Source organism: Paraphaeosphaeria sporulosa (assembly GCF_001642045.1).
Source record: "Paraphaeosphaeria sporulosa strain AP3s5-JAC2a unplaced genomic scaffold CC84scaffold_4, whole genome shotgun sequence".
Classification (NCBI taxonomy): Eukaryota; Fungi; Ascomycota; class Dothideomycetes; order Pleosporales; family Didymosphaeriaceae; genus Paraphaeosphaeria; species Paraphaeosphaeria sporulosa.
In genome coordinates this window covers 2,045,680-2,071,912 of record NW_017253363.1, presented here as the reverse complement: position 1 = coordinate 2,071,912, position 26,233 = coordinate 2,045,680, and the positions used below count along the sequence as shown (strand labels likewise).

Here is a 26,233-nt window from a genome sequence, read left to right as displayed (position 1 = left end):
GGTCGCCCCTACCCCACATTTCCCCCGCAATCGAGATTGGAGATCTCGGTAGCGAGGCCCTGCTGGCCTTGAACTAATCAAAGCACTCCTTTCCTCCTAATTTGCTCCTCAAGCAAACCTCATATCCTGAAGGATAGCTATCACAATGGAAGGCGCCACTTCCATGTAATCACCTGTCGACCAAGACCTAGTATTCGAAGACAGATCGCGGAGATTCTCTCCAACAAGAACGTGCGCATGCGTCCGAAACGATGCTTCGTACTCAATTGCTTTCCATCCTTCTCAGGGGGCCACTCGCGCAGTAGCCGACGCAAGATCTTCCCTGTTGGGTTCCGCGGTATGCTATCACTAAACACAATTTCTGCGGGTACTTTGTACTTTGCTAGCGATACCGCAGCGAAGCGTTGTATTTCGCTCTCCGTCACACTGCTATTCGGAAGACTCAGTGGGACATAGACCCTGTACAAAGTATGTACTCACCTATCGCGACGGCGGACAACGTTCGCCCGCACAAGCTCTCCCTGGCCGCTGCCCAGAGGCACTCCCACCACTCCAACATCGAGGATGTCTGGGTGCTGGCGAACACGACTTTCGACTTCACTAGGGCTGACCTGCCATCCGCGCACCTTGATCAAATCCTTCTTCCGGTCCACAATGAATATGTTGCCTTTCTCGGTGACGTAGCCGATATCACCGCTGTTGACCCATTTTTCGCGTGAATCGACGGAGAAGATCTCCTTATTGGCTTCCGCATTGTTGAGATACCCTAGCATGGGATGCGGAGCCAGTATCTGTAGCTCTCCTGTGGCGCTTGGGCTTTGATGAGGACGGCCAGCATCGTCGATCACGCTTCATGACAGGTCAGCGGTAGGGGCAAAGTGCGAAGAGGAAAGAGATGTCTTACCGGACTCGAAAACCTTCCAATGGCTTCCCTACGCTATCATCGGAGCGTTTAGAGGGCCATGTGACAGTAGTAATCCATCCAACTTCCGTCATTCCCCACACAGGAGATATTCTAGCCTCTGGGTGGAGAGAAGCTTGTAGCGGGAGCTGATCGTTGTGGGAGAGCGGTGCTCCTCCATGCCAGATCTGGCGAATGGACTGCAATGCTGTCTTCGTCGCAAGCTGTGATTTCGCGATTGAGAGAATTGGCGGTGGAGGCAGCCAGGTCTCCGTTATCTCATGACGCTCAATTGAATTGATGAACTCAGTCTCGTCATACCGTCGCAATATATAAGTTGGAGATCCGATGCGAATGCTCGACGCCACTATTGGAGTTGCGAAAGCATGCATCGGTGCAAGTGGTGTTAGACGACGCACCTATGTTGAGTAAGCTTCAATAAGCACCACGATCAACCTCCCGATACCTACCTCATAAGGCAACTCACTGCTACTCATACGAAGGCTGGCCTGGGATTTCAGATACGAATGAGGAATCATCGCGGCTTTTGGCAGTCCAGAAGTTCCACTCGAAGACTGATACGCTGCCACAGTATTTTCCGGATCATAACAATCATCGCAATCGCTCAGGCCGTAGCCAAGAAGAACCGACCAAGACTGTACATCCACATTCTGAGGAACAGGGTCATGCACGTCGAACGCTAGGATCTTAGACTTGGAGAGACCGCGCGAAGCAGCTGCATTCATAGACTTGTTCAGCATGGGTGGCTCCACGATCATCAACTTTGCACCGACCAAGCTGATATGGTGGGAGAGCTCATGTTCTGAGTATGCTGGGTTTACGCCAGTGAATATAGCTCCAGCACCAATGACGCCGAGGTAGAGAACGTGGTAAGAGATCTATCCAACTTTAAGAAACAAGGCATAATCACCATGGATGAGTTACCTACATTGTTGAAGGCATTAACACAAACACAGTCTCCTCGCTGGATGCCGATTGCTTTTAAACCTGCAATTAACTGCTGGACTTGGGTCCTCAACTGACTGAATGAGAAGCTGTGCTGTGGGTTTGATGCATCAATCAAAAGCTTGGAATATCAGCATGGTGGAACAATGTGGGTGAGAATGGCTGACAGCATGTCCATCATGATACTTACTGGCTTGTCAACATCGTAGGTTACGGGGGAGAGTGCCCACGCTGCGAAGTTCATGCTGATTCCGCGAGTACACGGCATCACTAATGCTGCACAAAGTACAAGACAAGATTATGATGCTATAAAATGCTGGAGGGGTTTCTCGAGAGCTTAAGGCGCAGTGCGTCACCTGTCACATTGGTAAACGCAACTCTTAAACTTAAGGAGCAGACGTCAACCAGACTTCTCATGACTTAGAACGCATTGGCATTTCGACCCGATGCTGATTACACCATTTGACACTGGCTCGATATGCGGCGCGCTATCTCTCCGGGACTCCACCCTGCCTACGGTTACACTGAGGTCCATCTCCCAGAGGCCTGGTTTGAATGCCTAGGGTCTGACGAAAGTGGTAGGAATCTAGGGCCCGCAAAGGCGGCATCCTGTATGGGTATTGGCTATTGTCGACATGGCAATCCTTTGTACACAGACCCAACACTGGGTTTCCAAGCCAGGGGTGGGGTAGATCTTTGAACTTTGATAAAGAGACCCTGAAGCGCCCATCCACCTCGCCGAGCTGATAGTGGCGGCGCTCAAGCCCAATCATTATGCCAGCTGATCAAATATGGTGAATGCTGGTGGCTGCGGACTATAACCGTGTGGCTGATCCGTTCGGTTGGTTGTTTGACCCTGATTTCATGGAAGGCAGTGCAAACGAGGCTGATTGCAATGTACGTGTCATTCAGAAGCACAATATGTGACGGTAGATAGCATCATATGTACTGCGTTTAGACATTGTTCAAATAGACGTGCCAACTGTCCCCTGTTAGAAGCGTCGCAGCATCAGAATGTTTAAGTCTCATTATAGTACCAAACCGAGGTTCCATTTTGTCGTCTCCGGCTCCAAGTTACAGAAGGACGGGCGAAACCTATGACTGGGTTCCGTCTTCGATAGAGAACCCCAATCTCGTGCGAATCCTGCCTGTATACGAATGGTGCATACTACCGGTAAACCCCGAAGCGACACACCGAACCTATAGTCAAGTGTAGCCCGCCATCCCTCTGCAGATACACGAGCGTAGCTGAGACATTACTCTGGGTAGAATAACCGTGTCGAGTTGAAGCGCGTATCCAGATCGTTTAGGCGCCTATGCGACACCATCTCAGGACGTAAGATACGCATATGCATGCCGCCCGCTCGTGCCACTTCAGCCCAAGTGTACGACGCAGCCGGCCCAACGACGGCCCGAGCCACGCCCGCCGCACGTGTATGCATCCTTCCTGCAGCCTTGCTAGCTGAACATTGTCAAAAGAGGGTGTGGTGTCTGACCTCGTTCGGCCATATGCGCATCTCGCATGTGCGGGGGGGGTGAGCGCAGGGTACGTTTTACGGGTCGCGAGGGCGGCTGCCGTAGTCCGGGCTGGGGGCTGGGGCGTAGTTACGCCCCACCGCGGTAGAGGTTACAAGGCGTCCAAACAATGAAGCATGTACGTGCGAGGCTGCAGAATTTGTCAGTCCTAGGGGTAGGGAGGGGGGTCGGGCCTCTTGCACTTTTGGGAATAAGCATCCGCTGTGGGGATGGCGTCACGCAAGGCTGGCGTGAATGTCGGCGAGGTGCACATGTGTAAGACAATCGATTGAATGGACCCTCATGACTATTCTCTCGGTCGGCAATCGTTTGTAGGGGCCCCCTTGGTAGCTGGACCCCCCACGCAAAGTGCACGTGTATCTTGCGGTAGCAGGACTTTGTTCTCACGTAGCTGGGACCACCTACCTTATCTTTATCCGCACCAGTAATCTATAAACACCTGATACATGGTGCCAACATCCCAGCTGCATCCCATATGTCTTCTTTTTCGAGCTACGTGAGTAGCTTCACTGCTCAGCAAATGCAAGAGTACGAAGCTCGAATGAAAACATCTACTTCACCCACCGATGCCCCACCAGTCACGCTTCCTCTAGCCATACACTCCTCCGTTCTCATATCGCCACCTCATTTAGAAGAAGAACACCAGTTACACACATCGTCCAGTGAAAACACCCTCGTACCGGAACACGCCAACCGAAACGTCACCTTCGATATCGAAAAACTCCAACTACCAGCAAAGCGGCAGTCCCGTATTGTCCGACTCTTCCGCCACACCTTATTGAACGTATACCGGCGCCTCTTCTCGATAGTGTTCATCGCCAACGCTGTGGCTCTCGTTGTCTTCCTCGCCAAATCGAGCGACATTCTCCACGTCAACATATGGAACCTAGCAACCGCTGCCAGCGCTAATGTCTTCGTTGCAACGGCTATCAGACAGGACTACGTACAGAACATTCTGTACTATATGGTCTGGCTGACACCGCAATCTGCACCGCTGCGAGTTCGTCGTGTTGTCGCGAAGCTGTACGAAAATGGCGGAGTGCACTCGGGCTGCGGGATCGCAGGGACCCTATGGTTTGCCGCGTTGACCATCATCTTGTCTGTCCAGTTCGTGGAGGAGATATTCACATCGCGAGCGGTCCTGACAGTGACGTGGATCCTGCAGGCTTTACTCCTCCTCATCGTAGGCTTTGCGTACCCGACCTTGCGCGCAAGATACCACAACATCTTCGAGATTTCCCATCGATTTGCTGGGTGGGCGGTCGTCATTCTCTTCTGGGTTGAGCTGGGGCTGCTTTCCCACACTGTGGCGCAGGAGAACCGCGTCACAGCTGGACACGTTCTGATTCGGCAACCGAGTTTCTGGCTTCTGATGCTGATCACCTTCCATGCGGTTCTCCCATGGCTATTCCTGCGAAGATGGGAGTTTAGGGCGGAGGGGCTGACGAAGCATGCAGTCCGCTTACACTTTGAGCGTAACGTTGGGCCCTGCACTGGCATCGCCATCTCCAAGTCTCCGCTGCTGGAGTGGCATCCGTTTGCCACGCTTCCATCTCTAGACCCAACGCAGAAAGGCGGATCGGTGATTGTCTCGCGCGCAGGTGACTGGACCAAGTCAGCAGTGGAGGAGCCGCGGAGCTACTACTGGGTCAAAGGTGTGCCTAAGCCTGGCGTCTTGGGCCTCTCACTCATCTTCAAAAGCGTTGTGATCGTTACGACAGGGTCTGGTATTGGGCCGTGCTTGTCCATCATTGCATCGCCTACTCGTCGCACGGCTTGTCGCATATTATGGACGGGACCGCGACCAGAGCAGACGTTTGGCTCGGAGATCGTACATTATGTCCGCCAAGCGGATCCCGAGGCTATGATCATCGATAGCAAGAAGGAGGGACGTCCGGACATGGTCGCTCTGTCATACCGACTTTATGTTGAAGCAAAAGCTGAAGCGGTCTTTGTGATCAGTAACCCAGCGCTGACACGCAAGATTGTATATAGCCTGGAGTCCCGCGGTGTTCCGGCGTTTGGACCTATTTGGGACTCATGATGCCGGAAGTGTTGTACATAGTAGAGGCCGTCATCTAGCGGTGCGCAGTGTTATTCAATGACGCTTCAGTCTGCTTTGATTGCCTAGCATTTAATGCAATTGAGATGATATCCTCACTAGTTCCGATGACAAAGGTCAAGCATGAGCATACGCACAGACGCTTCAATCTTCCTTCATGCTCGTAAATTGCCGCTTCAGGCTAGCGCCGTGGGAGCATCCACAATCGTGGATGCTGGAGTTACAGCTGCGGTAGTCGCCCTAATTGGCGACGTAGGCTGTAAGAATGTGATAGTCGTATATAATGATGTGATGGTCCGCCTGGTCTATTTTTTCCACACCCTAGCCGCAATGAAACTCCAACTTTTGTCGCTCGTTTTCTACACGAATCTCATCATTCCTGGCCACGCTCATGGGCACAATGCTGACGACTCAAGCCAACTCACGGTGAAGACGCTCACGGGAGCTTACACCGGCGTTTTAGATCCTACATTCCCCAAGACACGACGATTTGGTTCCATCCCGTTCGCTGAGCCGCCGATTCAGGCACGCCGGTGGCTACCGCCACAGAAGCTTTCACCATCCACTGAACAGCACGATGCTTCCGAGCTGCCCCCATCATGCCCGCAGTTCTTGTCTTCAGTTCCGTCACTGTTGAGCACGTACTTCGCTGAGGGAGCTCTGATCAACAACGGTGACCAGAACCACACATCTGGGCTCGTTGGTGCAGCTACATCCGAAGATTGCCTCTACCTCGCTGTCTGGACGCCTGCGAATGCGAGCTCACACTCGAAACTACCAGTTCTCGTTTTCCTGCCCGGCGGCGGTTTCTCAGCTGGCGGCGTCGATTCTGGATACTACAATCCCGCATCGTGGATCGAACGTTCGCAGTCACATATCGTGATTACTGTCAATTACCGCGTCAACATCTTCGGGTTCCCCAACGCACCAGGCCTGTCGGATCAAAATCTTGGTATTCTGGATCAGAGGATGGCACTGGAATGGGTGCGCGATAACGTTGCGGCATTTGGTGGTGATTCGGATAAGATCACGCAGTGGGGTCAGTCTGCTGGTTCGATGTCGACCGACATACATGCGCATGCGTTCCCTGAAGATCCAATTGCTAGCGCATATTTTTTAATGTCGGGCACCGCGTTCAGTGGGAGTGCGGTTGCGGATACGACGTTTTCGAATTTCACGTTTGTCGCGCAGCACTTTGGGTGCGAGCCTAGTGGAAGAAATGGCAGCACAAGTGCACTTGATTGCCTACGGAAAGTGCCATTCGAAAACATAACGAACTTCATCGGGCAATATGGCGACAGTGGTTCGACTCCGGCCTTATCTTTCCTACCAGTAGTGGACGATCGTATCATCTTCTCCGACTACTATGCCCGCGCCAACGCTGGCAAGGTCGCACGCCTGCCAGTCATCCTCTCGAACACGGCCAACGAAGGCAGCTCGCTCGTCCCATTCCCGGCTAACGATCCATCGTCAGGGTTCCCACAGGAAGTCATTCTCGGTATCGCGCTGGCAGGATTTGTCTGTCCGACATACAGTTCAACACTAGAGCGTAGCAATCTCTCTGTACCAGTATATCGCTACCAGTACGCAGGGGTATTCCCAAACCTCAATCCGCTGGGATGGACTGGGGCGTGGCATGGCGAAGACATCTCGCTGGTATTCGGAACGTATGACCTTGTCAAAGGAGTGGGTGAAGTTCCTCAGCTTGAGGTCGAAACTAGCCGGGCGATGCAAGACCATGTCCATGCTTTCATGAGGGATCCCCTTCGTGGTCCCCAAAAACTGGGCTGGCAAGCTGTAGATGCCAGGAACTCCCGGAATGGGACTCTCATCAGATTCGGCACAGGCGGAAAAGCAATTCAGTATGTGAATAGCTTCGAGGTGGATCGTGTCTGTCAAGGACTAGGGGAGTATGATGCATTTCCTTAAGGAGCCTGCCTCGAGCCAGCCTCCTTAGGTTCGAGATATTCGTGGTGAGCTGAATGCAAAAGGCCGACGGTTTCTAGATGAATCGGTTCGCCAGATGATGTCGATGCTTGTGTCAATTTTCGGCTTCGTGATGCTGCAATGCTCGTCTAACGTCCTGATGTTGCGCACTCTGTCCTGTGACAGCCCTCTTCAACGCCATGCTATGCCTTTTGCACGCCAGGCTTCTTGAGCACGAGCTGCCGTTCGGCAAAGGAGCGGCGCATCCACGTCAACTGGGCTCGCAGCAGCTTGCATGGTGAATAGTTGAGCAGTGTCGATGATCAGCATTGAATGTTATCTCAAGTAGGGAGTGGTGCCTGGCCAATCACAACGATGCAAATGACTGGTGATCTGTGCACGATGGCCTTGGCGCGCGACCAGCTCCGACGACTTTCACGGCTTCACGTCACACCTGCCCGAACGCTGCACCTCAGGCGCCCGCCAATCGACCCTCTACGACCGCCAATTGCACTTTCGCAAACAAGGTGCCTACAATGGCGGCCAAATCCGGGGCCCAGCGCTTCGTCGTACGTCCAGAACCTCCCATCACTACCTTCTCTGGCCGTTGCGCCCCTCCGTTGCTACGCCACGCCCTAGCTTGGGGATGATGTCGCTGATGTGAAGTCGCGTAGAAATACACACTCGAACCCCAAGGTGTCTATGCCAGAATCAAGAACTTCCTCTCCATCGACCCCGGCCGGTCCTCGGGTGTCCCGCTCAATGTTTCGTACCGCAACCCACCTCCCGCGGGTGTTGATCCCATGAGATACGACGACCCCACCACCGTTCCCGCTGCCGATATCGCCGAGAACCCGTACTGGAAGCGCGACGTGCGACGCCGCTACCCGCAGCTCTCGACCGTTACCCAGGCTGATGCCGTAGCGCTGCTGGAGGTTGGAAGCGCGGCGGCGCCGAAGCAGGAGTTGATTGGCGAGGCGGGCTCGAAGCAGCTGGTTGCTGCGCAGGAAAATGGTGCGAAGGGTTTGGCTGTGGCTTTTGAGAAGAACACCGGGCTTGCGAAGGATGTCCTAGGACCCGGTGGAATGCCCCCGCTGCCGAGTGGCATGAGCCTCGCGCCGCTTGGAGAAAAGCGATATGAGATCGACACAACACATGGTTTCCCTGAGCAGTAAGTGTCATTTCCCAGATACTGCAACAGCGTGCTAACCTACATAGATACCCTTGCCGACAATTCCAGTAAGCCGGTGGCTTACACACTGAGATAGAGCTCTTAGATGCAGTGTAAATATGACCACTAGTTTCCTTGTGTGGTTCCTTTCCCCTTTATGTCCAATGGCGCTCTCTGCTTTCAATTTCCATCTGACTGCGTACCCTCGCTCCCCCCAAACACAGCCTGCGCGACACGATGCTCCATATATTGTGTCCAGGCCCCTATCAAGCTGTAGCAGGGCGAAGCATTCTGATGTGCGCTTCTGCATAATTCTGAGTGCGCACGAGGAAGCTACCGGGCCCGCAGTGCATATATGAGTAAGCCATGACACTCGATACTCACCAAGACCCCGCAGTTTCCACTGTGGTCAATTCATACCATTCCCACTTCTCTGGTCTACTATACCTGTGGTGGTGAGCATGCGCTTGCTGTTGCGATTGGTCTTGGCGGGCTCGGGGTTGCGCCTGCCTCAAGTTTCGCCGCGCTTCATTTGCGAAGCAGCCCTCACGCCACGCCCACCATGCCTTCCTTGTTCTCTTCCACTACTCAGGCAAAGAGGTCGTTGAAGGGTCTGGCGGCCATGGGCTCGAAGGTGCCGCCTAAAGATGAGGGCATCACGCCTCTGGACTGCATCTTCGCATGCTCAGTCTGTGGGGACATTTTCTCCAGCGTTTACCAGCAGCACGACTCGGTGCATGGCCTCTCCGACGGTATCAATCCCAAGGAGCGTATTGTGACCCGTCTGTACGTGACAAGCTGCTGTCATGTCGTCTGCATCAAGCATATCAACGACGGCAATGGTAAGTGTGGGCGAGCTTTGCACGGCTTTTCCGCTAATGCTTCTTGATAAGGTCCCGCATTTCACCAGGCGGGTCAACAGCCACAAGCTTCGTGCCCTTTATGCGTCAAAGAGAACGGCGACGATACGGCACGCCAGCTTTTTTCGGTGCGCGGCTTCGGCGATGATGAGCACGATCCTGCGATACCCAGTTTCTGGTTCAAGTCTCCGCCGATAGCGTTGGAGGGCAAAAACAAGGAGATGGAGGCTTTGCGAGTCCGTTGACGTGTACCTCCACATCGAATGACTTGCTGACAGGATTCAGTTCCAGTACCTCGCTCTTATACGGTTCAGTAAAACAATAGCCACTTCCCATAAGCAAGCTGCGAGGAGCCGCGCTGAGACCGAAGCCAAGCTTCGGAGTATGCAGGACCTAGCAGCTGAAGAGCATGAGAAGGTCAAGACCCTCCAGCGGGAGCTTGAGCGGCTTCGTCCCATGGAAGGTGAAGCGCAGAAGTTGCGTAGACTCGAAGCGAGGCTACCTGAGACACGGCACTATCTCAATCTTATTCCAAAGCTGGTCGAGTACGCGAACTACCACGAACACGCAAATGTAATTCTAACAAGGTGCAGGCAAAACACCAAGATGCAGCAACGCTTAGCTTCGCTGGGATTCGCAATGAGCTTGGAGCCCATACACAATGAACCTCTCCCTCTCAATAACAATGACGGGCTTGATCAAGACAATGCACGAGATAGGCCCGTGGATTCGCTCAAAACGGGTTCTATTCATACGGACGGCGGATCCGCGCAAAACACTGGCTTCGGGGAAGAAATGGATGAGGGACCATCTCCCAGCGCTCAACGTCAACGCCCACTTAAGCGGTCCAGGGTCGACTCACCTACAACAGCGAACAACGTTCACGCAGGCCCTTCAAGCCGCGACATAATGCCACCTCCGTTCAAGCCTCTCTCTAAAATTAAGTCGATGCGCAAGATCATTCCGAGCCTTCGCAATAAGTTTACAAACGGACGCTCACCTGGAGCGGCCGCTCACAAAAGTTCCTCCGGTATGGACGTGCAAAAGTACGATAATGGCCAGTGGGAGGTTCTCGACGAAGTTCCGAAGTTGAGTGAGATCGACGAACGACCCCCTACTCGTTACGGATCCCCGTCAGATACGCCATACATGACAGGCGCGCTACCTGTGGACGATGGTCCGTTGGATGAACCCGCACAATCAAACTTCCTTTCCGGTCTCGGCATACACAATAATGCGTTGGACTTCACGTTCCAGTCCCCTTCCATGTTATCGTGGTCCAAACAACGCTCTTGCAAGCTACCCACCGCCCCGTCGTATATTCGCCTGCTTGATGGTCTCGGCCAACATGAAGGCCTTGATTTGGGTTTAGAAGATCCTAGGGATCGTAATGGAGCAGATGATGCATACACACACCCACCCGAGCAATATCTGCAGCGACCTCGACCTAACAATGGCTCACAATTCAATGTTCGTTCAAACCCGCCAGAAGTCCAAACAAAAACAAAAAATCGTCAGAAGCAATGGAACTTTGGCCATGCGTTTCTAGAGCAGTCAACGATCAATGCTAACCCGAATTCGGCTTATCACCAGTCTGGTCGAGTTCACGACAGGGACGACGATGCCGTAATGAACATCTCCCAGAGTCGCACTATCACGAATCCAGTCACACCAGCACCTGTCCGGTTCCAGCGACCTATAGACAAGGTGGACAACGTAGTAAGTCCTTTCCTTGGGGGCAGCAGTCATCGTTCGCAGCCACTCCCGAGATCCCAGTTCACTGAACACGACACTAGTTCACGTCGCTCCGGCGTCTTTCAATCGCGCCACCACAGACCCTCTTTGGACACGGACTGGCGTGAGCCGCGCAGCCTGAACGGTCTTTCCTTCCTTGACTCGCCCATGAACGAGAGAAGTGAACTCATTGACTGGCGAGGAGAGACACGACCGCAGGAACATGCAACGTCACTGACACAGCATCGCGGTCGATACATCAACTCTCAGGGGTTCCTCGTGAGGCCTGATGCAGCAGGCTCGCCTGGCGCCCATGGAGCATATACGCCCCTTGATCAAAAACAATTCTCGTCACTGCGAACGCCAAATCTTTCTGCAACCTCGTTTTCATCTTTCAGTCGTCGTCCATCGCAGTCACAAGCTACTCGTCTTCCATGCGCGATGCCATCCATAATATCTGGCTCTTCCCCCCGCCGGAGACCACAGACGCATAACGTTGGATTGCCTGGAGTGAGAGGTAGCCATCATCCACGAGGGCATGTTTCTGGGGGTGCGCATTCAATTTCGGCAAGACCAGTCTATTCAAGTACGAGGCGACGTGTTATTCGGCGGTGAACATGAAAAGCTATGTATGGGGTCATGTTATTTAATGGATCATCTCCTGCGATTCAACTCTTAAATGTTCATATCGGACGATTACCTGTGTTGCTGTTGATCGGCACGTACAGGAAGTGACTTAGCGCGTGCAATCACGTCAAGTGGACCCGGAAATCTCGGGACGGCAGTCCTATTAACCAAACCTGATCATCACCGGCATCTCCCAATATTTTCTGCATACTGTTGGGCAATCTTCTCAGTCAAATTCTCGAGCACAACCGAGCGTACGCTTACAGCAGTACTTCTCCGGGCACGGAGGAGTGCCTCCGCTCGTTTTCATGTTCACTAAGGGTTTTCCAGAAACCAGGTCGATTATTGCGCAAGCATGGGTTTCGGCGAGATTAGTATGCACGAGGGAGCGCATGCAATATGCGAGGCGTCTAGGTTGCCGGCATTTAATCTACGCACCCCAAATTTTAGGTACTAGCGTCGGTGTTTCAACAGTCACCCACCACCCGCCACGAGTTTTGGTACGTCACGAGAGGAAATTTTGTTTCGAATGGCATGTGTTAGCACGTTTTGGGGTTTCCGCGAATGAAAGCCCTTGTCTCCCCGCAACGCCAGCTCGTAATTCCCCACCACTCGTGTTACCTAAGCTAGCCTTTAATCTGGACAAACAATTTATCCTCGGCTGCGCCTAGCTAGATGAAGCTTGGAGAACCTTTGAGCCGCAATGTAGACAGTGATTCTTGATGGGGACCTGGTCTGGTTTGGAAGCTATTCATTTGGAGAGCGGACAGATTCGATCCGTGCCATAAATGGGTGGGTGTAGTGCCCTTAGCATGGACTTGGAGTATAAAGATGGTGGTTCTCCGATGGGGGTGCTGTAGCCAGGCTCTGCAGCTCTTTCGACAACTACATAGCTTTTGTAATTGATTAAGAAGATCAGCTATGCGTTTCCAACTTCTTGCAACGCTGGCCTTGGCCTCGAGTGCGCTTGCGCAGACTCGCAAGCTCAAGTGGTTTGGCATCAATGAGTCTGGCGCCGAGTTCGGCGAGGGAACGTACCCAGGAACTTACGGAAAGCACTACATTTGGTACGACTACAACACGATCGACCAGTTCATTGCCCAGGGCATGAACATGTTCCGTCTGAACTTTGGTAAGAAACCTCCCTTGCCCCTATCAACATTGTGAAAACTAAGCAACCCCTAGCCATGGAGCGCCTCACTCCTAATAGCCTGACCGGCGCCTTCGACCAATACTACCTCGGCAACCTCACCGAGCAGGTAAACTACATCACTAAGAAGGGCGCCTACGCCATGATCCAGCCGCACAACTACGGCCGCTTCTACTCAAACATCATCACCGACACCGCGGGCTTCAAGACTTGGTGGCAAAACGTCGCCGCAAAGTTCAAAGACAACGAGCTCGTCGTTTTCGACACCAACAACGAGTACCACGACATGGACCAAACGCTCGTCTTCAACCTCAACCAAGCCGCCATCGACGGCGTTCGCGCAGCAGGCGCTACAAAGCAGTACATCACCCCCGAGGGCAACAGCTGGTCCGGCGCGTGGACATGGGTGTCCTCGGGCAACGGCGCGTCCCTTGTCAACCTCAAGGACCCGCAAAATAAGCTCGTCTACCAGATGCACCAGTACCTCGACACTGACGGCTCCGGCACACACGCGGAGTGCGTGTCCACCACGATCTTCAAAGAGCGGTTGCAGGCTGCGACGCAGTGGCTCAAGGACAACAAGAAGGTTGGCGTGATTGGAGAGTTTGCCGGCGGGAACAACACGCAGTGCATCACTGCCCTGCAGAATGGGCTCAGCTACCTTGGACAGAATTCGGATGTTTGGTACGGCGCGCTGTGGTGGGCTGCGGGGCCGTGGTGGGCGGACTATATGTACAACATGGAGCCGACTAGTGGAACCGCGTGGAAGGTGGTGCTGCCGAAGATTAAGAGTTATTTCGTGTCGTAGGGGATGTTGAAAGGAGGGGATTCGCTTCTACTGTATCAATTTATTGGATTGTGTTGAGATTTTTGACTTGCTGTTTGGGGTTGAACTGATGTTGGACATGCCCAGCTGCTCTGCTTCTGCAACGCATTGCTGAACAAAGTGAATTCTTTAGGCTACAGGACGAGGGTGCTCTGCTATATGGACTAGGCGGACGTCGGAGACGAGAGGATTCAGCAGAGACGCGAGATGACTAGTTACTCAAAAATGACGCAACATAACATACTGTGACGCTGTGGGTGATCAACAAGTCGACGTGGAAAGAAGTCCTGTAGTACTGTGGGCGGCCTATAGCTCAACGTACAAAGAGTGCTGTGAAGCTGTAGTGCTATGTTGGCTACGCATCACAAGTCAGCGTGACTCAACTTTGCACATGCTTGAAGCTGTGGCAGAATCAGTGAAATACATTCTGGCGAGACAGTGCTGGTCTCAGATGGTATCAACTCGTACCATGCACCCCCTCCCTATCCCCACACCTCCAGCCTCGAACGATCCCTCAATCCACTCTCCTCCACCACAACACCCCCCTATACCCCCCACCCCTCTCACTCCCAATCTTCAAAAACGTCTCCCCACCCTCCCTAACAACTGTATAATTTCTCTTCTGCTCCGTCCCCGTCCACGTTGGCACATTCGCCACGACCAGCGGCCCATGGAACACCTGCCCGTGCGTCTTGTTCGCGGGCAAGGCCTCATTTACGCGGAACGGGCCTGCGTATCCTATGCTATGCTTGCCGACGAGCGCCCAGTCGGAGTCGAGATCGCTGTCTTGGTAGGGGAAGGTTAGGTTGGGGCGGAAGGCGGGTTCTGTCGCGGTTATGGTGGCAGACATGTAACCGGTTTTTGAGTAGGTGAGTATGCCCACTGGCGCTTCTCCATAGGCAAGGTCGGGGATGGGAACGTTGTTCAGGGTGCTAGGGATGGTTTAGTTGGTAAGGGTAGAGAGGATAGTGGTGGCAGACCTGCTTGTGTTTACAAGAGTATAGGTCCCTGCTAGGGCGTTGATGATGTCTTGTGGTTTGACTGGCTTTGGATTTGCGTTTGGAAGGGCGGTAGTGAGGGATGTGGCTGTCAGGATCGCTAGGATAGTAGGGAAATGCATGTTTGCAATGAAGCGTATCGCCAGGTGTTATCGGAAACACTGCTCCCTTTACCACTGCCGAATTTGCTGGCTTCTCAGGATCCGGGATGGTTTAAGACTTCGTCCCTAGTCAGTGCTGCTGTGCCTGACTATTTGTATTGTGACCCTTGCTTGCATGCTATGATCTGCTCGCTTCTAGCCAACACCTCAGGCCAAACCTGGATCTTGGAAACACGGGATCGCAGTAACCCCGTCGCCAATCCGGAGTGGTTCCATACCGGAACTTGTCCGCATCTGTAAGGTCCCAAGTTGATGTTCAGGCAAAGTAGGCAAATCTCCGAAATGGCGCCATCAGCACACGGAAACAACGGAAGTAATTTTAAGAAGCGCCGTGTAGGAAAGCGCAAATGATTGATAGTATTGATATAAAACTACGAGGATGATTGATTAGCTCTAGGATCTATGTTGTGCAAGCGTTCTTTACGAGTGTTTTGAGCAAGTGTGGGGGAAGGCACAAGTGTGTCCCAGACGCCCAGGTGTACCCCGGATGTACCCCGCCCGTCGCCAAGTGTAAGCCCCAACGTCAGGCACCACGATTTCGAGCAATACAGATGCTTTGAGTTTATCGGTAAATTCAGATGACCTTGGAACGAAGTACGTCACTCAACATCAAAATCTCAATCATGAACGTGTAAACTGCTGCCTGCTAAAGCTTATCTCGAGAATTCCCCATGCAAACATTTTGAGCAACGTCCAAAATATATCCTATGGAAGTTAGCTTCTAGTGGCATCTTCGGATAAACTCTATCAGTGGGCACTTCAGTGTCGACCTGCCATGGCGAGAAGGTAAAGCTCTTGCCGGCTTACCTCACGTCGAAAGAAGCTACCCCCTCTGTCATCCAACGGCAGTTTGGACAAGACACCAACGGTCGATTCGACAAATATTTATCAGTTCGAGAAATCCTGGAGATGGCGCGTTACCTCAGCAGTCATAACACTACTGTAATAGTGCCGGATCGCATTGCTGACAAGCACCCTCTCACTGTGTATTCAAATTCAAATGCTGTAGACAGGAAATCTCTTACCTGTGCCCCCGGATTCAAGTACAGCCTCACGTTCACTTCCCACTATCAGGAGCTATGGTTTGTACACACGCAGTACCTAGCTGCAACCAAATGGCAAAGCTGTCCTCAACTACATTACTACACTCACAAGTAGCCCTTGGCTTTTAAACTCGCAACCCAATGGCCAATTTTAAACACGATGTGCAAGTTCTACCTCCAGACCGTATACTGCTGCCGCTGCCACGGCCACCCCAATCTACCCGGCCGAATCTGTGCCTATTATAGGCATTCCTTAACAGCAGCACACAGCAAGCGAGGCACCGGAGACGTCACAAGTCGGCCATGCATCAGCGTCGCTCCAATGATCCCGTTCAAATACGCCTGTCCGCAACACAGAGGAAGTCAGGATTATTGGTTTGTCACTGCTAGGCTGGGAAGCAAATGTCTCGCCCATGTCTGGACGAATGGCTCAATCACCTGCGCCCAGTGAGATAGGCGTGGGGCCGCCTCTACGTAAACGCCGGCGAAGCCGTTGAGCGACCGTTGCTCGTAGTCATTTATGGTGAAAAGGTGTTTCTGGACCAAGCTTTGGCAGTCATGATCTATAGGAATCGTAGTGGCTATAAACTACCAGTAACGACTGTGTCGATCTTCACCATGATCTCTCGCAAGGTCGCGCAACTTGTGCTCAGCGTAGAATCCCATCGAGCGCAAGCTGACAACACGTATTCAACACCTTGCTTTTTGCCCGATGCGTCTCACTCTCGACCACCAGCGCCCATGCAAACGCGCGCAAGCAAGCCCAAGCGATATGTCACCCCACACTTCTTCTATCCTTTGCTGTCCCTCTGCACGACAAACTTCCTCATGCGGCAACTCCCAACTCCGTCGATCGCGGGAGGACACAGGAGACAGTCTATCGCATCCAATCAACTTGCTTTTCCTGCTGCGGCTATCCCTGCCTGCATGGCACTAGTCCGTGCAGAGGCAGGCGCGATCCTGGCTGGTGGTACGACGGTGGTGACACTGCGTGCACCACATCGTGGGAAGGCAGGGTGCTGTCACGCCATTCTCATCTCACGACGGACCATGTGCGCTGAGGCGTGGACGCCTTGATGGAGGATGGCGGACGGCGAGGGGATATAAGCATGTGGAGGCGCGATACTGCTTTTGCTATCAACACTGTGTTCGAGTATTCAGGAAGAGAGAGCTTGTTGGGAACTTGGTGTTGACGACGAAACGCGAAAATTGAGACATACATCGCATTCGAATATCCAAAACTCTTGGAAGAAGCACAGCATGGCTCAATTCTACCGCCGTCCGATGATGCACTTTGACAGGAGGGAGCTGTATACCGACTTGGAGACGAGGGTACGGTATCTGCACTCATTTCTCGACTTCAGCAGCCGTACGTGTACATCTGCATCCGCCCTTCGAGAGAAGAGAGCTAACACGACCAGGCGACATCGAAGCGCTGATATCGGGAGCGAAGTACATCAAAGCTCTAATCCCCGCACTCGTCAACATCGTGTACAAGAAACTGCTGCAATACGACATCACAGCGCGTGCATTCGAGACAAGGTCGACATCGTACGAAGGCCCGGTGGATATGAACTTGAACGAGACCTCGCCCCAGATTCTGCATCGGAAGATGTTTCTAAGGGCGTATCTGACGAAACTGTGTAGCGATCCCAGCAAGATGTACGTCTCCGCAACACAGTTCTCAACTTCATGCTAACTGCCACAGGGAATACTGGGAGTATCTCGACAAGGTTGGCATGATGCACGTCGGACAAGGTCGTGCACACCCTCTGCACGTTGAATATGTGCACATAGGCGTTACGCTCTCCTTCATTCAAGACGTCCTCACCGAAGCCATCCTCTCGCATCCGCGGCTGAAAATGGACCGCAAGATCGGCCTCGTCAAGGCGCTCTCCAAAGTCATCTGGATCCAGAACGACCTCTTCGCGAAGTGGTATGTGCGCGACGGAGATGAATTTTCCGAGGAGCGACTGGTGCCCGAGATCGAGCCTGAGGGCTATCTCCACGGCAAGAAGATACTGCGGAGCGGCAGTGACAGCGAGAGCGAGATCGAAGACGCGGACATGGCGACGGGCAGTTGTCCGTTCAAGAACTTGGCTACGCCTGTGGCGAGTGGGCCGAGGGTCACGCCGAAGAGCCCGCTGAGTCCGCACTTCAAGCACATGAGCTTGAACGAGGAGATGGCGAGCGCACCGAAGACCGAGCCTGCGGACAGTCGTCTTTCGCCGAGCCCTGTTCCACCAGCATCGCCGTCGATATCGCTGAGTGCGATTCCGCGGCCAGTCGCAGGCAGTGCGTAGGCCCCGTACACAGTAGCGCAGGGGTAGATCTGCAACCGAGTGCGTATAATCTGGAGTGCATACACTATACGATGATACTAGGGAGTAAGCACGAACTTTAGCTTTCTAATAGTGACCTGAAGGGAAATTCTGGGTGTAGGACGCATATTGGCGGTGTTGGGGGTGTTGGTGGGGTCTTCGGAACTTTTCGGAGGGGCGGGCATCGATTTCCTCGGCTGCACCGGAGCACTCGATCGATCACAACTCACCTTGTTTCTGCACTCTTCTCACAATAGAATGTGATTCCAAATGCGATGACTCATTGAACGCGCAACACCCAAGTGACTCACGCAGCACGTCCAGAACGCTCGCTTGCCACACTTGCCACCGCGGCGACGGGCATCACGTGGGCGCATAGGAGCGATCTCATCATGGTGTTGACTGCTCGCGATGTTTCAGGCCGCAGGCCGCAGGCGGCGCTGTGGCTTGCGTGGGCCCGCAGGAGAGGAGCCGGCCCAGAGGCGTCGTGGCACTCGCACCAGGGCTTGGCCGGCGCACACACCCACACCCTCCACGGATGAGCGTGGGCGGGTCGTCAAGGTGATACGTCGCCCTGGAAGCGTTTGGTATGCGCTGGGTTGTTTCTGTGAAGGGATCCCGCTGTAACAGCGCCGCGACGGCTTGACACGGCATCGTGAGACAAGTTGCGATGGCGAGACAAGTTGCGATGGCCATCACAGTACATACACATCCAAGAGGACAGCTATGCTGGGGTTAGAGTTGGCGCGAGGCGTGAGCTATCGCTGCTATCCCCTCGGCGCGGTCCACTTATGACGATGCGCAACGAGTATAGTGCGCGCGGAGGCCGGCATCGCTCCGTCGCACCGGGCGCTGAAGACAGCCGCGGCAGCGCACATCCTGCTTGCTCAACAAAGAGCGTCGCGATGGGCTGCGCGAGTTTCTGCGGGAGGGCTGTGCCAAGGTGCATTCCGCTGCTTTTCCAGAATGACTGGCGAGAGCATAACGCGGCGCGCAGCAGGGTGCTGAGCATGCCACGGCGCCCCTGATTGGCGTCGACGCTGGCCCCCCGGTCGCTCTTGCCCGCTGCGCGAGATTGTGGCTCGCATCCAGGCTAGTGCTGCTGGCCGCTGCCCCGTCAAGTTGGGTCAGAGCTTCTCAGGAAGGCGCGACTCCCCCCAACTCTCGTCCGCCGCTGCCTTCGCTCGCAACATCACCAACACATCAACCTCCCACCACCCGCATCTCCACCACCCCACCTCAGGACCCGGTTTCCTTGCGCTGCACTCTGCTGCGCGGCCGTCTCCTTTGTATTTACGACTCTGCGTTTTGTATTTCGCCCGACAGTGCCTGTACTTGCAGTCACTGGCGCCGCTCGGCCGATCTTCGCGGACACCTTGCACAGCTCCCAACACGTCACCACTCTGCCCTAGGTAGTTTCTCTTCTTTCACTCCTTGCGCACCACTTATACCCCCTATACATTGTAATTTTTTGCACTTTTTCGCGTCTGTAATTCTTGCTGTCCACTCTGAGTCTGCTCGCGCTCTCTCTGCGACGCCACTCCGCAGCCTCTCAGCTTCTGTACTTTGATGCGCAGGACCCTTGCCACGACAGATGAGCGCTGTTTGTACTAGACCTTCACTCCTATCACAATGCAGTCCATGTTCCGCCTCGCATCATGGGGTACCGAATCACCTGGCGACAAGATCATGGAGAAGTCGGCACTACACAAGTCAAAACCGATGCCTGTCGTTGAGATCCCTTCTTTCCTACAACAAATCAAGCGGAAGAGGACAGATAGCCCTGAACCGGCACCGGCGCACGTGGTGAAAAAGTGGAAGGATGCTCAAGGGATCGATGTACCAACCAGCGCCCCTGAGAACATTAACTCGGCCAACTACACCAGCGGAGCAACACTTCAGCCACAGACGGAGCCCCAGCAAGGACCGAGGATCGCGGCTGCAGAGGTTTTGGATGCGCGGCCAAAGGCGCAGCCCATGAAAAGAGAAGGCGCGAACAAGAGCAAGGTCCAAAAGCCAACTGTCAAAATCGAGGCTTCTTCCACTGAAACTCCGGCTCCCACCATGGCTTCCAGCTTGTCGGCGCTGCAGCAGTCGATTGAGGCGCAAATCAACTACGAAATTCTGCTCAAGCACAACGAGCTGCGCCTGATCGAGCAAGAGTTGGCAAAGTGTCAGGTGTCGCTGGAGCAGCTGAGGCGTTGTTCCCTGATTCCGTTCCCAGGCACCCATGGACCCTCGGAAAGTCTTAGCATGGGCGTCGGCGCTGCTTTGCAGCCACACGCAGGCTACACGGAGCCTCAGTTTGCCGCCCCTTGGGGAGTCACCGATGGTCCATACACTCGTCATTACGCGAAGTGGTTGATCTCGGATGTCAAGTTCGACTCCGTGTCGGAACGCGCTCTGGCACAGCAGGCTCACGGTTATTTTGGTATGGGTGAAGGCCGAGCGACGCGCGGCAGCTTTGCCGAGTTCGGTGCAACTGGCAAGGCGCGCACGTCGCGAACTTCAACTGGAACGTTGAAGCTCCCGGCTCTTGGTGAAAATCCAGCCCCCGCACCAAAGATCGATCCTTTACTGCACAAGCGCTCCGACAACGGCCAGTGGGTCCGGTTATACTGCGCAGCCTGCGGACACAGTAACTTCTCGAACACTCAAGGTTTCCTCAACCATTGCCGCATCAAGCACAACCAAGTTTTCAAGAGTCACGATGCTGCCGCGATCGCTTGTGGTGTTCCTGTCGATACCAGTGAAGGCGGCAATCCAGTCCCAGCCAGTGAACCGACGAACACTCCAGCCGCCACTCCGACAGTCAGCTTCCCGGTGAGCATGAACCCTGGGAATGTGCATGCACTTGTCCGCTCCAACCCTCCCGAGCTGGCCAAGGACGTGCACCGCGATTTCAGCACGCCACGAGACGTAATGAAGACAGCGCCACCGGCCAAATCTAACATGACCACATCTGCGTCGACACCGCATCTGACTGCTTTACTGCAACAGCGCGGTTTCAACGGCGATCTGAAGGGTCTGGTCGACACTGCACGCTCCAAGGTGGATCTGGATGTCATCGAGACCTCCGACGATGATCTTCTTGACAGTGCCGTTCAAACGCCTATCGTTGCTAAGCCGAACCAGTTGGCGCGCCTCCCGGTCAGCGCTCCCAACGCCGCACCTGCAAGCAAGGCATCGACCGGCCGACCAGTTAGCAAGAAGGGGCACTCCAGCGGCCACGCGCGCCTGCCGCTCACTTTCTCAACGCACGTCTCCCATGGTCATGATCGTCACATGCCACTTTCCCCGGTAGAACTCAGCCCAAATGCAGTTGAGTCTAACCCGGGTTTAGTATCAGACCACGATGATGATGACGACGAGGATGCCGATGATGCGCACAGCCAGCCAGACTTCATCTTGAATGACGATGTGATGGTCGAGGATGCCAGCGACGTCGAGGGTGCGGAGCGTAGCGGATCACGACCAGGCCTTGACAGCTGCTGTTTTGCCAAGGGAGAAGGAAGCCGCAAGCATTAGACGAGGGGCCGGTTAAGTCAGGCTCTTCGTCGCCTTTCTGAAAAGATTGTGTATTGCTTTCCTTATTTCTTATCCCCACCTCGGTGTTATAGAGTTTCTCGCCTTTCTATTGCTCCTTCAACAGAGATGCGTTTCGGGGACGGATATACGTGATTGCCAGCAATGGGTTGGGCGGTTTGCTGGACCGGGCTCTTTCTCCAAAGGCTCGTTTTTTCCTCTTATCTCTTTTGCGCATTTCATTGTCTCATCATCATGTGGCCAGTCATCCTGGCCTTGCAATTTTGCAGAATCTCTTCTCAAAACTACTCATGAATGCGCGCCTTACACGGTGTCTCACACCCCCTAGGCGCTGGGTTCGTCTGTGTATTTTACCTTGTATGGAACGGATTGGATGGGCTTGCTTTGGATAGCGGGGTAGACGGGATATGGCTGGCGTGGTGTCTGGGCTACCAGCGTTTGCTTGGGCTCTGGATCTGGATATGATTTGGGGGCAAAAGACCAAAAATGCAGGCATCTCGGCCTGCTGTATATATTTTAATGCTAGCGATATGTGCTTCTTATTGTTTGCACCTGGTGTGATATGGAGTGAGCGGAATTGGCTGGAAGGGTATAAAATTCGGAGGACAGCTGTGCTGAATGGTATATGTAGCTCACAACCCCACGCCGTACGCCGTCCATGCTGAACGCCTGCCTAGCGCGCCATCCCAGCGCGCCAGGTCAATGTCATGACTTCCTGTCGAAACTCAATGCCCTGACCTATGCAAGTGAGCCCCGGCTCCCTCACCGTGCCACCATCCCCCTCCTCGATGCGTCCCCACCTATCCCCAGAACTCCATCATCTGCCACTCATCAGCGCCTGCTCTTGCATACAGCCTAGTCTGCACTCACCGCCATGACGACCAAACCAAGCGCGATATACGGACTCATGCGCTCGCCGACGCGCGCGCACTTCCAGAAGACGCCCATGAAGTAGTTATTCTTGTTGCGGTCTATGAAGGCCGGGAAATAGTAGTGGGCGTAGGTGGAGGTGCAGATTGTGAGGAGGATGACGAGGATGAGGGATTGGAAGTTGAAGAGGGCGGTCTGAGGTTGTTAGCTTTCGCTGCTTTGTGCAAGCGGAATTGGGGGTACTTGCCATTCTGAATCGGGGTTGTGAGTTCAGTCAGGCTGGCGATTGAAGGTGTGGAAGCTGGAGTGGGTGGGGGTCTGCGCGGGCGATGTCTGTAGGTGGGTGCTGGGGGAATAAGGGCACCTGGGTGGACTTGAGGGCTGGTGGGAGGAGGACAGTTGGTGGGTGTGGAAAAGTGTGGGCAAGGCGCCGACGTCGAGGTGGTAAAGCGGGCGGGCGGGCGCGCAACGTCTGTGCGGTGCACAGGGTAGATCGTCCCGCAGCTAGACGCAACTCACTACCACAAAACTTCCAATACCATCGTATATGAATACCATTTCCAGGCTATCAATCTTATCCATCCGCAACTGATCATCTCGTCATCTTACCCTGTTGCTCCGACATCACGAACATCTGCCACCCCCCCGCCCACGGCGCAGACACAGCTAGCTTTCTGGCACGGGAGCGCGCAGCAGCAAGCCTATCCGTCGCTCTACACGGCACAAAGAGAGAGGGTAGACGCATAGACACGGCACAGCATGACGGAGCCGCGCATGAGACAGCGCGGCAAGGGCCCGCAGTGGGAGCAGCGAGACTGTGAGTACGCGCCTTTGTTCCCGCGTTATCGCCTTCAGCTTCACCGCACCTGCCCTTCCCGCGCGTACCTTGCCTTCCTTGAGCAGCTCGCGCGGAGTGGATATAAACAAAGCCGCTCTTGGCGGCTTGCTCTTCTATCTGCCACCCCGCGCGCTCTTGACTCAACGACCGGCCGCGCGCAACACATCATGGCCGCCCGCAACAACCTCCGCACCCGCCACCGCATCCTGCCCCGCGTGCCCGTCCCCCGGGGCGAAGATCGCTCCCGCAACCCAAACTACCACTTCAACTCCTCTGACGCCTTCGCAGTAGAATCCTTCCTCATCGCCTACGGCGACACAGCCCCGCCCCTCAAGGCCACGGTCCTCACCCTCGACGAGATAATCACCGACTACATCATCGAAACCTGCCACGAGGCCGCCGCTGTCGCGACCCACGCGCGCCGCCAGAAGATCAAGCTGGATGACTTCAAGTTCATGCTGCGGCGGGACACCGCCAAGTTGGGTAGGGTGAGCGAGCTCCTGGAGACGGACAAGGAGTTGAAGCGGAAGAGGAAGGCGTTTGATACGGATGAGGGGGCGGTGGTGGATACGGTTGAGGAGGTGCCGGGAGAGAAGGGGAAGAGGGGGAAGAAGGTTGAAGGTGGCGGCGAGGGGGATGAGGGCGAGCGCAAGAAGAAGAGAAAGAAGAAGGTCAAGACGGATGATGCGAGCACGGTGGTCAGTGGTTGAATGGGAGGACGAATTTGTGCGGGTTCGAGCAATGGATTCCTGAACGGCCGAGATTCATGGCCTCCGGCGCGTGGAACATTGACCATTGCTCGGAATCGCTGGCACATCGCCTCCTCTACATACCGGGATCCTTCGACTCGCGAGAATGCCGTCGAGAGCATCTGCACCACCACCTACGCGCACCACTATCCCCCCCACCTTCATGGACCGCAACGGGATCAAAATCCTTCATCCATTCAGAATCCTTCGTTGCCTCTGTCTTCGAGCATACCGCGAGTTATCACTGGAAGCTCGATTGAGACAGTACATGGCGGTACACTACCAGTTTCCGTACTCGGCTCTTAGCCTAGATTTTAATTGAGCTAAGGGGGTACCGCTTTCAGGAGCGGTGGAGTTGGTCATCAGCTGGGCACTCTTCATTGGCCTCGTTTCTGCTACTGGAACGAAACTATCACCTAGCATCGACATGGCGTTTGGAGAAACATAATATTTGGGTGGCTATCAGGCATTCACAGGCAGCATTCCGGACAGGCGTTGGCAGTGGGTTTCAAGATAACTTCATTGAGCTAATCGAACAATGGCCACAAACGTGGCACCCTGATGGGTATCCTGCGGCTTGCTTTTCGGGGACCCTCTATGTTGTGTAAAAGCGCATCCCTCTCATGTCGTGATATTCATGCCCTGCGTGCCTCATCCCTCGTGTCGCCAGCTATCCGCCATCGCGCTCTCCTTGTCGGGCGACGTGCCCCCGCTCCGGGCACCGCTCAATCCGTTGCTCCCCTCGACCAGCGCCGCACTCGCCCAGGTTTTCATCGCACCAATCTTCGCAGAAGTCCCTATCACAAAATGCATCAGTACACCAAACAGTAGAGCAGCGGGAGTCAAAAGTAGGGCAGCATCAAGAAGTCGAATCGCGGGCAATTCATGCTTCCTGTTGTCTTTGCTGCCTACCTTGGCCTCCGCCACGTCCACCGCGGCCACCTCGTTGCCTGTCGCCGCCGCGTCCGCCCTGCTGCTCGCCGTCGCCGGTAATGGCATCGCCGGTGCCGAGAGTCAGCGCGGCGGTAGCGAGGCGGTTGGAAAGGTCGATCTGTGTGCGGATGGTGTTGGCGAGGTAGGACACGACGAGGACGTCCTGGATGTGGTTGTTGAAGTCGCGCTCGATGTCCTGAGCGTCGACCTTGGGCGCAAGGCTCAGCGCGTTCATGAGGTACTGGCCGAGGGCGGAGGACGGCTCGGCCTCCTCGTCCAGTACGTTGTTAACGTACGTGGATACGCGGTCGAGCATCTCGAGGACGTGCGTGATGGCGCGCTCGAGGGCCTCGAGGTCGGTGATGATGGGCTGCGAGCGGTCCTCGCGGTCCTTGGCCGACGAGATGAGCTCCAGACCAGACTTCTCCGCCTCGCCGTACTTGAGCTCGTGCGGCACGGGGATGAACAGACACGAGTCTGCGGCGCGCTCTGCGGTCACGCCGATGGGGGCGCTGATGTACGTCCTGCTCTCGATCTCCTGGCCGGGGTCGGTGCTGACTGTGAGGTGGACGGCGGGGTGGGGCCAGGTGCCGTCACCCTGCTGGCCGTAAAAGTTCTGGATGAGGGCAGAGAAGGTGTTCAGGTCGCTGCTCGTGGCGTACCAGCCGACGAGAACCTCCCTAGGGTTCGCGCGCAGGTGCAGCTGGAGCATCTGCTTCTGGTAGTCCATGTCGACCTCGACTTGCTCGGCGGTTTCGGTGTGCGGGACAGCATAGCAGTTGCGGATCTCAACCTCGGTGCCGTCTTCGCTGCGGGTGCCCAGGAGCGTGCCGATGACGCGTTCCTGGTCGGCGGGCCGGCGGAGGGCGTGGTCGAGAATTGAGAAGATGGCCTGCGGTTGGACGACGACGTTCAGCGGAGCCGTCGACGGCTGGGCTCCCAGGGGCGCCGGGCCAAGCGGGCGGGCCAGGTGGAGGAACGACTCTTTGTCTGCCATGTTGGAGGCAGCGATGCG

General features: G+C 54.8%; 14 protein-coding genes across 14 annotated transcripts; 9 read left to right on the top strand and 5 right to left on the bottom strand.

The window, feature by feature from the left end:
* Positions 1-140: 140 nt before the first annotated feature.
* CC84DRAFT_1143799 (AMP-binding enzyme) lies at positions 141-2,111 on the bottom strand (the record flags this gene model as incomplete). The annotated part of the gene is made up of 6 exons (XM_018176433.1): positions 141-441; positions 481-849; positions 905-1,320; positions 1,372-1,800; positions 1,851-1,988; positions 2,058-2,111. The coding sequence occupies 6 exons, from the start codon at positions 2,109-2,111 to the stop codon at positions 141-143; spliced, it is 1,707 nt and encodes a 568-aa protein (XP_018037694.1).
* A 1,546-nt stretch (positions 2,112-3,657) lies between these two features.
* Positions 3,658-5,516, top strand: CC84DRAFT_1163538 (uncharacterized protein). The gene has a single exon (XM_018178286.1). The coding sequence runs from the start codon at positions 3,879-3,881 to the stop codon at positions 5,445-5,447; it is 1,569 nt and encodes a 522-aa protein (XP_018037693.1). The 5' UTR covers positions 3,658-3,878; the 3' UTR covers positions 5,448-5,516.
* A 273-nt stretch (positions 5,517-5,789) lies between these two features.
* On the top strand, positions 5,790-7,573 carry CC84DRAFT_1195553 (alpha/beta-hydrolase). Its single transcript, XM_018181409.1, has one exon. The coding sequence runs from the start codon at positions 5,796-5,798 to the stop codon at positions 7,392-7,394; it is 1,599 nt and encodes a 532-aa protein (XP_018037692.1). The 5' UTR covers positions 5,790-5,795; the 3' UTR covers positions 7,395-7,573.
* A 256-nt stretch (positions 7,574-7,829) lies between these two features.
* Positions 7,830-8,716, top strand: CC84DRAFT_1143792 (21 kDa subunit of NADH dehydrogenase). The gene is made up of 3 exons (XM_018176432.1): positions 7,830-7,960; positions 8,066-8,562; positions 8,610-8,716. Exons 1-3 carry the CDS (start codon positions 7,928-7,930, stop codon positions 8,632-8,634), a joined length of 555 nt encoding a protein of 184 aa, XP_018037691.1. The 5' UTR covers positions 7,830-7,927; the 3' UTR covers positions 8,635-8,716.
* Positions 8,717-9,184: 468 nt separating this feature from the next.
* Positions 9,185-11,792, top strand: CC84DRAFT_1143789 (uncharacterized protein; the record flags this gene model as incomplete). Its single annotated transcript, XM_018176431.1, has 3 exons — positions 9,185-9,404; positions 9,456-9,658; positions 9,708-11,792. 3 exons carry the CDS (start codon positions 9,185-9,187, stop codon positions 11,769-11,771), a joined length of 2,487 nt encoding a protein of 828 aa, XP_018037690.1. The 3' UTR covers positions 11,772-11,792.
* Positions 11,793-12,704: 912 nt separating this feature from the next.
* On the top strand, positions 12,705-13,766 carry CC84DRAFT_1258467 (endoglucanase-like protein precursor; the record flags this gene model as incomplete). The annotated part of the gene is made up of 2 exons (XM_018184832.1): positions 12,705-12,915; positions 12,969-13,766. The coding sequence occupies 2 exons, from the start codon at positions 12,705-12,707 to the stop codon at positions 13,739-13,741; spliced, it is 984 nt and encodes a 327-aa protein (XP_018037689.1). The 3' UTR covers positions 13,742-13,766.
* Positions 13,767-14,279: 513 nt separating this feature from the next.
* CC84DRAFT_1062805 (uncharacterized protein) lies at positions 14,280-14,855 on the bottom strand (the record flags this gene model as incomplete). Its single annotated transcript, XM_018173600.1, has 2 exons — positions 14,280-14,691; positions 14,740-14,855. Coding segments are annotated over 2 exons (528 nt in total), but the record flags the coding sequence as incomplete, so codon positions are not given.
* Positions 14,856-16,298: 1,443 nt separating this feature from the next.
* CC84DRAFT_654645 (uncharacterized protein) lies at positions 16,299-17,309 on the top strand. The gene has a single exon (XM_018187018.1). The coding sequence runs from the start codon at positions 16,520-16,522 to the stop codon at positions 17,036-17,038; it is 519 nt and encodes a 172-aa protein (XP_018037687.1). The 5' UTR covers positions 16,299-16,519; the 3' UTR covers positions 17,039-17,309.
* On the top strand, positions 16,974-18,559 carry CC84DRAFT_1163532 (uncharacterized protein). The gene is made up of 3 exons (XM_018178285.1): positions 16,974-17,330; positions 17,383-17,623; positions 17,670-18,559. The coding sequence occupies exons 1-3, from the start codon at positions 17,222-17,224 to the stop codon at positions 18,262-18,264; spliced, it is 945 nt and encodes a 314-aa protein (XP_018037686.1). The 5' UTR covers positions 16,974-17,221; the 3' UTR covers positions 18,265-18,559.
* Positions 18,560-19,446: 887 nt separating this feature from the next.
* CC84DRAFT_654527 (uncharacterized protein) lies at positions 19,447-22,023 on the top strand. The gene has a single exon (XM_018187017.1). The coding sequence runs from the start codon at positions 19,915-19,917 to the stop codon at positions 21,808-21,810; it is 1,896 nt and encodes a 631-aa protein (XP_018037685.1). The 5' UTR covers positions 19,447-19,914; the 3' UTR covers positions 21,811-22,023.
* On the bottom strand, positions 21,869-22,375 carry CC84DRAFT_654993 (uncharacterized protein). The gene is made up of 2 exons (XM_018187019.1): positions 22,183-22,375; positions 21,869-22,082 (listed from the first exon to the last, which is right to left on the bottom strand). Exons 1-2 carry the CDS (start codon positions 22,322-22,324, stop codon positions 21,928-21,930), a joined length of 297 nt encoding a protein of 98 aa, XP_018037684.1. The 5' UTR covers positions 22,325-22,375; the 3' UTR covers positions 21,869-21,927.
* Positions 22,376-22,540: 165 nt separating this feature from the next.
* CC84DRAFT_1163529 (DUF1242-domain-containing protein) lies at positions 22,541-23,103 on the bottom strand. The gene is made up of 3 exons (XM_018178284.1): positions 22,946-23,103; positions 22,699-22,893; positions 22,541-22,649 (listed from the first exon to the last, which is right to left on the bottom strand). Exons 1-3 carry the CDS (start codon positions 22,946-22,948, stop codon positions 22,629-22,631), a joined length of 219 nt encoding a protein of 72 aa, XP_018037683.1. The 5' UTR covers positions 22,949-23,103; the 3' UTR covers positions 22,541-22,628.
* Positions 23,104-23,423: 320 nt separating this feature from the next.
* On the top strand, positions 23,424-24,665 carry CC84DRAFT_654497 (TFIID-18kDa-domain-containing protein). The gene is made up of 2 exons (XM_018187015.1): positions 23,424-23,515; positions 23,825-24,665. The coding sequence occupies exons 1-2, from the start codon at positions 23,458-23,460 to the stop codon at positions 24,244-24,246; spliced, it is 480 nt and encodes a 159-aa protein (XP_018037682.1). The 5' UTR covers positions 23,424-23,457; the 3' UTR covers positions 24,247-24,665.
* A 503-nt stretch (positions 24,666-25,168) lies between these two features.
* Positions 25,169-26,215, bottom strand: CC84DRAFT_1186310 (eukaryotic translation initiation factor 3 subunit F; the record flags this gene model as incomplete). Its single annotated transcript, XM_018180851.1, has 1 exon — positions 25,169-26,215. The coding sequence occupies one exon, from the start codon at positions 26,213-26,215 to the stop codon at positions 25,169-25,171; it is 1,047 nt and encodes a 348-aa protein (XP_018037681.1).
* Between the last annotated feature and the right edge of the window lie 18 nt (positions 26,216-26,233).

Coding starts and splice junctions, on each gene's coding strand:
- CC84DRAFT_1163538 (XM_018178286.1), top strand. CDS start 3,879: ATGTCTTCTTTTTCGAGCTACGTGAGTAGCTTCACTGCTCAGCAAATG.
- CC84DRAFT_1195553 (XM_018181409.1), top strand. CDS start 5,796: ATGAAACTCCAACTTTTGTCGCTCGTTTTCTACACGAATCTCATCATT.
- CC84DRAFT_1143792 (XM_018176432.1), top strand. CDS start 7,928: ATGGCGGCCAAATCCGGGGCCCAGCGCTTCGTC. Junction 7,961..8,065: donor CCGGGGCCCAGCGCTTCGTC/GTACGTCCAGAA, acceptor GAAGTCGCGTAG/AAATACACACTCGAACCCCA. Junction 8,563..8,609: donor ACACATGGTTTCCCTGAGCA/GTAAGTGTCATT, acceptor TAACCTACATAG/ATACCCTTGCCGACAATTCC.
- CC84DRAFT_654645 (XM_018187018.1), top strand. CDS start 16,520: ATGATCTATAGGAATCGTAGTGGCTATAAACTACCAGTAACGACTGTG.
- CC84DRAFT_1163532 (XM_018178285.1), top strand. CDS start 17,222: ATGGCTCAATTCTACCGCCGTCCGATGATGCACTTTGACAGGAGGGAG. Junction 17,331..17,382: donor ATTTCTCGACTTCAGCAGCC/GTACGTGTACAT, acceptor TAACACGACCAG/GCGACATCGAAGCGCTGATA. Junction 17,624..17,669: donor TGTAGCGATCCCAGCAAGAT/GTACGTCTCCGC, acceptor TAACTGCCACAG/GGAATACTGGGAGTATCTCG.
- CC84DRAFT_654527 (XM_018187017.1), top strand. CDS start 19,915: ATGCAGTCCATGTTCCGCCTCGCATCATGGGGTACCGAATCACCTGGC.
- CC84DRAFT_654993 (XM_018187019.1), bottom strand. CDS start 22,324: ATGCCTGCATTTTTGGTCTTTTGCCCCCAAATCATATCCAGATCCAGA. Junction 22,083..22,182: donor TCCAATCCGTTCCATACAAG/GTAAAATACACA, acceptor CAAAATTGCAAG/GCCAGGATGACTGGCCACAT.
- CC84DRAFT_1163529 (XM_018178284.1), bottom strand. Junction 22,650..22,698: donor TTGGTTTGGTCGTCATGGCG/GTGAGTGCAGAC, acceptor GATGAGTGGCAG/ATGATGGAGTTCTGGGGATA.
- CC84DRAFT_654497 (XM_018187015.1), top strand. CDS start 23,458: ATGACGGAGCCGCGCATGAGACAGCGCGGCAAGGGCCCGCAGTGGGAG. Junction 23,516..23,824: donor GCAGTGGGAGCAGCGAGACT/GTGAGTACGCGC, acceptor ACGCCTTCGCAG/TAGAATCCTTCCTCATCGCC.